General features: G+C 41.2%; 2 protein-coding genes across 2 annotated transcripts; one reads left to right on the top strand and one right to left on the bottom strand.

Moving 5' to 3' along the window:
- Positions 1-284: 284 nt before the first annotated feature.
- On the bottom strand, positions 285-2987 carry LOC124283464 (C-factor-like). The gene is made up of 2 exons (XM_046719527.1): positions 2150-2987; positions 285-783 (listed from the first exon to the last, which is right to left on the bottom strand). The coding sequence occupies exons 1-2, from the start codon at positions 2412-2414 to the stop codon at positions 389-391; spliced, it is 660 nt and encodes a 219-aa protein (XP_046575483.1). The 5' UTR covers positions 2415-2987; the 3' UTR covers positions 285-388.
- Positions 2988-3734: 747 nt separating this feature from the next.
- LOC124283463 (C-factor-like) lies at positions 3735-5959 on the top strand. Its single transcript, XM_046719526.1, has 3 exons — positions 3735-3803; positions 4134-4492; positions 5451-5959. The coding sequence occupies exons 1-3, from the start codon at positions 3751-3753 to the stop codon at positions 5843-5845; spliced, it is 807 nt and encodes a 268-aa protein (XP_046575482.1). The 5' UTR covers positions 3735-3750; the 3' UTR covers positions 5846-5959.
- Positions 5960-6498: the final 539 nt, after the last annotated feature.

The raw sequence follows: 6498 nt of genomic DNA, 5'->3' as shown, positions 1-6498 counted from the left end.
GGAGCATGCCAATTGTTAATGTGTTTAACAAATTCACCAAATTCTGGACACATGTTGGTGGTCAGGTCATCATATTTGAAATGGGATCATTCGCCCATATTAACTTTTTTGTAAGACCAAATGTCAGTATGATTCATTTATTTCTCCAAATGTGAAGTTTCTATTTTTGTTCAGTATGGTATACTCACAGTGTATGTGTGTCTGCCTGTCTGTGTTGGTGTAGCTCACAAATCATCACACACACACACGCGCGGTTCTTTCATGAACAGACAATAGTCTGCAGAAACGTCACTAATGCGTGTATTTTTTTAGTTGAAATTCAATTATTTGCTGGGGTTTTGCAAGAAAAATATTGAATCTACTTCGAGCATCACTCAAAAGTGACAAATTAAATAGTAAAAGCCGAAGACCCCAGAGAAACCATACCACGATGTTCAGCTTCCAATATACTCAGTCTTTCCAAAAGTGATTTGGCACTTTCTTCCACGGTGATCTGTGCGCTGGGTCCCCCCATTTCAGTCTTCACCCACCCAGGACACATTCCCACCACGAGGATTCCATCAGGAAACAGTTCCCGGGACATCATGGCAGAAGCAATGGCGCTGGCTGATTTGGTCAGTATGTAGGAATATCGACGTTCTTCTGGTCCCCAGTCCTCAGATCTGATTAGGCCAGTAGAGAGGTTGACAATGGCTGCCCTGTTACATCCGAGAGATTTACTTTCGTTTTGTTTGGATGCTTTTCTTAGTAAAGGAAGCAGCGCTTGTGATATGAGGAGCGGACCTTAAAATAAATACATAAAGTACAGAACGTCAGGGCAAAAGAATATCCAGTCTTAAGTAGCTCAAACACGAATTCCCTTTACAGTCATTTGGATCACAGAAAAGCAGTGAAAGAGCCAAGTGTGTGATAAAGCATCACAGTTTTTTGTGATTCCTTGAAAAGAATATTGAATTTTATGTTTGTTGTTTAACTCCTCGCCATTTATATAACGGTCCTTTGTAAGTAATTGAGTCGGAACCAAACAATCGAGTGATTGATATCACGTGCATCGATCTAACCATTGGAATATGATGACAAGCATTATAAAAGTCAGCGAGTATGGCCACCCAATCCCGTCGATGCATGTTTTAACCACTGTTAAAGATCGTTTCTCAAACTGTTATACAGTAGGGTTGGCGAGTTACACAGAAGCCAAGCGAAGCCATAATCATACGGGCTAACGTTTACCGAGTGTGCATGACAACTTAAATAAATACGTATACGCTTGTTAAAAGTTATTATATCTGTTTAACCATCATTCTCTCCTCCTACAACCAGTAAACTGTTGCAAGGTAATTTTGTGTAAAAACATATATCGGTTCATTGGGTAAGAATTAAATAGGCACTGGAAAACTTCTGCTTGACATGTTGTAGAATTGTGAAAAAAAGACATACATATTGATTAAAGAGAGATAGGACGCTAATACACCCATGATTTGTTGTATATTATGCTAGTTCGTTTTCGTTTAAATCTTAAAAACTGACATAATCTATAAGCATTTTTTCAGAACTAAGCTTTCGAAGATTTCTTTTGATATCATACTGCCAACTTAAGATATTTTCAGTTGAAATTAAAACATATGATAAAATCCACGGAGAAGTGATTTTTTTGTCTTCAGTATATACACAGATGCATATCCTTAAACTTCTGCCTACTTAAGTTCATTTACATGAAATATCTATCGGCATAGTTTTTATGCAAACCTGGCAATGGTTATCTGTCCGTCCTACCAAGTTATATATAAGCCATTCCAAAATGGTCCTTTTACTTTATATTCAACTGGTTTTGGGTATTTCAGCTTAACTGTCAATATTGTCCATTCGTGCACAGATAATTTATCATGTGTAAAATTATTCACAAATAATTCTAATAGCACATTATTATTATTATTATTATTATTATTATTACTATTTTACGGATAGTTGGTTGTTGCAAAAAAAATACTTGACATCATATGAACGCTTACTAAAGTTACGTCAGCCATGTTTATGACCGCATGGATATTTTGGCAAGTAATTACGTCACGACCGGTAAATGGAGCGAGACCGTCCTCACAGTCCTCTTTGTAGTTGTACACTACTTTGATATTAAAAATACGACACTTACCTGCTACATTACAATCACAGTGACTCATGATCTCCTCCCTTGTCAATGCCTCCAGTCCATACACCTGTGAGTTGATGGCAGCGTTGTTAATAAGTAAGTTTAACCCTCTCTCTCCCAGGACACGTTGCACTATCGTTACGGCGTTGGCGATGTCAGCGTCAGATCGCACATCCAGCTTGACCAACGTAACACTGGGATTTTGTGAGGTCACTTCTCTCAGCTCCGTGGCCTCGTCGTTGTCAGGGTCAATGCAAGACGCAAACATGTGCTTGGGTGGGTTGGGAAGATCCAGGAAGGCTTTCACAAGACCAAGACCCACCCTTTACTGCTCCCAGTGATGAAGACAGATTCTACCGATCTGCAAGATTTGTGCTTTCTGGTGAGCTTCTCTGCATTTCACTTCTGAGTTTCATTTCATCAGGACGGAAATCAAGAATCTACATTATGCTATTTAACAACGGACGATTTGTAACTTCTTTTTTTTTTAACCGGACCTGCATAGGTGTCTCTTAAAGTCTTTGGAACAGATCACTTACAATTCAAGTGAAGGAGTGAGTTTAGGTTTTATGACGCTTTTAGCAATATTCCATCAATATCACGGCGGAGAACACCACAAATGGGCTTCACAGATTGTAACCATATGAAGAATCGAACCCGGGTCTTCCTTGTGACGCATTAACCAGACTACCTCACCCCCAGAATCACAACTCAAGTACGGAATTATATTAACATGTATTTTTATTTACCTTAAATGCAAATGAGGTAGCTATGGAAACGAAGTGTATTTTGCATTCGGAAAGTCACCCAAGTGTTACCTTGGAACAGTTTTGGCGATGTCTGATCAAATGTGTACTTACAGTGTTGCCATGACTCTCCATACATCTGACTGATATCCACATACACAGAACATGTAGGTCGATATGGCGTGAGATAAATGACCATGAATGTAGTCGTCTCCTGAACAGCCCGTGGCTGTGATTATCTACACTAATGCTAATAAAATACCTGATAAACACACACACACATATTTGCACCTTGTTTGTAAGCACAGACAGTTGTATCAGTTTGACCTTTCAGATATAAAATTTCTTTATCGGCATAGTGTCCCAGCGGATGACGTTTGTATCCATTGGCTTTATCTTTCCGAAAAACCTCCCCATTTTATGATTAAGTGTACTGTGTTATGCCTCAGCCATGTCATACTTTTTTATTTGCCAGGGACCCGTGAAGGTCGGGTTAGAATATTGGCCTTCAGTAACCCATGCTTGTCGTAAGAGGCGACTAACGGGATCGGGTGGTCCGGCTCGCTGACTTGGTTGACACATGCCATCGGTTCCCAATTGTGCAGATCGATGCTCATGATGTTGATCACTGGATTGGATTGTCTGGTTCAGATTCGATTATTTACAGGCCGCCGCCATATAGCTGGAATATTGCTGAGTGCGGCGTAAAACAAAGCTCACTCACTCAAATTATTTGTCAGGATCCATTCAGCCTTTGAAAGGAGGACAATGATTAGCATAGTGTAGATAATCACTGTCACATGCTATTCAGTCGACGACTACATTCATGGTCATGTATCCCACGCCATATCGACCTACATGTCCGGTGTATGTGGATTACAGTCAGATGTGTGGAGAGTCATGTCAACACTGTAAGTACACATTTGATCAGACATCACTAAAAACCTGTCAAAGATAACACATGAGTGACTTTCTGAATGGCAAAGAAACTACGTTTCTATAGCTGCCCCATTTTAATTTGATGTCAATACAAAATGCATGTTAAGATAATTCCGTACATGAATTGTACATAACATGTCTCAAGGAGATTAAGGGAAACCTACTGGGAAGTGGTTTGAAGAATTTGACACTGATAGTAACAGTTCGTTGTAGAATGACACAATCTAGATTGTTGTTTCCTGTCTTGATGAAATAAAACATTTAAATGAGAAGAAACTCACCAGAAAACACAAATCTTGCAGATCGGTAGAATCTGTCTTCATCACTGGGAGCAGCAAAGGGGTTGGTCTTGGTCTTGTGAAAGCCTTCCTGGAACTTCCCAACCCACCCAAGCACATGTTTGCGTCTTGCATTGACCCTGACAACGACGAGGCCACGGAGTTGAGAGAAGTAACCTCACAAAATCCCAGTGTTACGTTGATCAAGCTGGATGTGCGATCTGACGCTGACATCGCCAACGCCGTAACAACAGTGCAACGTGTCCTGGGAGAGAGAGGGTTAAACTTACTTATTAACAACGCTGCCATCAACTCACAGTTGTATGGACTGGAGGCATTGACAAGGGAGGAGATCATGAGTCACTGTGATTGTAATGTAGCAGGTAAATGTCGTATTTTTAATATAAATATACTGAACAACTTGCAAGTTGACTGTGAGCCACGGGCTGACTCAATTTTCCGGTCTTGTCCGGAAATAAACACATTTACTTGCCTAATATCCATGCCATCATAAATATGAATTCACAACAATGGAAACCTGTGGCAACTAATCTGAAGGTGATCATGCCACATTCCCCAAAGACGTTGCGCAGTGTTCATTATGTCAATCACTGGTTTGGCGAATACTTACCGGGCCGGTGGGGTAGCCTAGTGGTTAAAGCATTAGCTCGTCTCACCGAAGACCCGGGTTCGATTCCCCACATGGGTACAAAGTGTGAAGCCCATTTCTGGTGTCCCCCGCCGTGATATTGCTAGAATATTGCTGAAAGCGGCGTAAAATCATACCCACTCACTCACTCACAATGTCAAATGTTACATTGTTCTTCACATTGATCTCATGAAAACATACATATGTATACATATATGCACCAGTTCACTACCAGACCTATATATGTGCCAAGGTTGTTGAAAAAACGTTGAACGGTTTTAAGGTTCTGCTCCGGAAAAAGACGGATTTGCACAGACGGACGCATCCATGGAGTCCAAAATAATACCAACGAGATAACAACGGGGCTGTTTAATTTGGTTGATGCATGTAATCGTATCCCATTTGCGTAAATCGATGCTCGTGTAATCAAGTACTGGGTTGTTTTGTCCCGACTCGATTATTTACAATCCACCGTTATATAAATGGAAAACTGTTATACAATAAACAAACAAATACAATATTGTTTCCATTAATCATCGAAAACGTTCATGCCACACACATGCTGCAATCACTGATTTTCGGTGATCCATTCAGGTAATCTCCACAGCTATTTTCCCTTTACTCCAAACGGAGCTATTCTTTTACAATTAAGTTCTATACTTTATCACTCCGGGTTTGTTTGTTTTTTTAAGGTCCGCTCCTCGTATCACAAGCGCTGCTTCCTTTACTAAGAAAAGCATCCAAACAAAACGAAAGTAAACCTCTCGGATGTAACAGGGCAGCCATTGTCAACCTCTCTACTGGCCTCATCAAATCAACGTACTGGTTACCAGATGAACGTCGATATTCCTACATACTGACCAAATCAGCCAGCGCCATTGCTACTGTCATGATGTCCCGGGAACTGTTTCCTGATGGTATCCTCGTGGTGGGGATGAGCCCTGGGTGGGTGAAGACTGAAATGGGGGGACCCAGCGCACAGATCACCGTGGAAGAAAGCGCTAAATCATTTTTGGAAAGACTGGGTATATTGGAAGCTGAACATCGTGGTATGATTTTTTTCAAATCTTCAGCCGTTACCATTTAATTTGTCAGTTGTGGGTTTGGTGTGAGTGATGCTTGAAGTAGATCGAATGTTTTTGATGCAATACTCTATCAAATAAATTGACTCTACTTCACAAATAAAAACATCGTCATCGTTTCTCTGGACTATTTTTGTTCATCCAAAAACACAGGGGCATGTGCGTGTGGTTATTCGTGACACCGCACAGGCAAACACAGAGAGAGAGAGAGGGAGGAGGGATGGGGTGGGGGTGCGTGGTGTGGTAACCGCGATCACCTTGCGTCAGCCCCATCGAACACTTGTGGGTTGCACTCGGAAGAAGTCTACAAGCCCTGAGATAGCACCCAGCTATGTTGTTAATAATATAAGTTTAATATACAGTTGATATGGAGGAATACTAAAATGGCCAGATCTAACCTGACGCTTTCGCCCATTTCAAATGAGGGGAACCACGCGGGATGCATGCACCACGCGCTATTGTTTTACGGGTCGCGTTACTGCCGGAATATGAAACCGTGCGCTGCCAATGTTCATTTCTCACGTCCTTAAGTTGGGCGGATTCGGACACAGGTAAACCATATTGAGCGTCTACGCTAGGCACAATTACATCTGTTCAGGAAGCAGAGAAAACGGGATAGGGTTGTGTTTAGTGACCAATCACGTTTTATGCTGCGATT

This window comes from Haliotis rubra, unplaced genomic scaffold (genome assembly GCF_003918875.1).
Source record: "Haliotis rubra isolate DU_JTF1 unplaced genomic scaffold, ASM391887v1 Scf316, whole genome shotgun sequence".
Taxonomy (NCBI): Eukaryota; Metazoa; Mollusca; class Gastropoda; order Lepetellida; family Haliotidae; genus Haliotis; species Haliotis rubra.
This window is presented reverse-complemented; position numbering and strand designations above follow the sequence as displayed.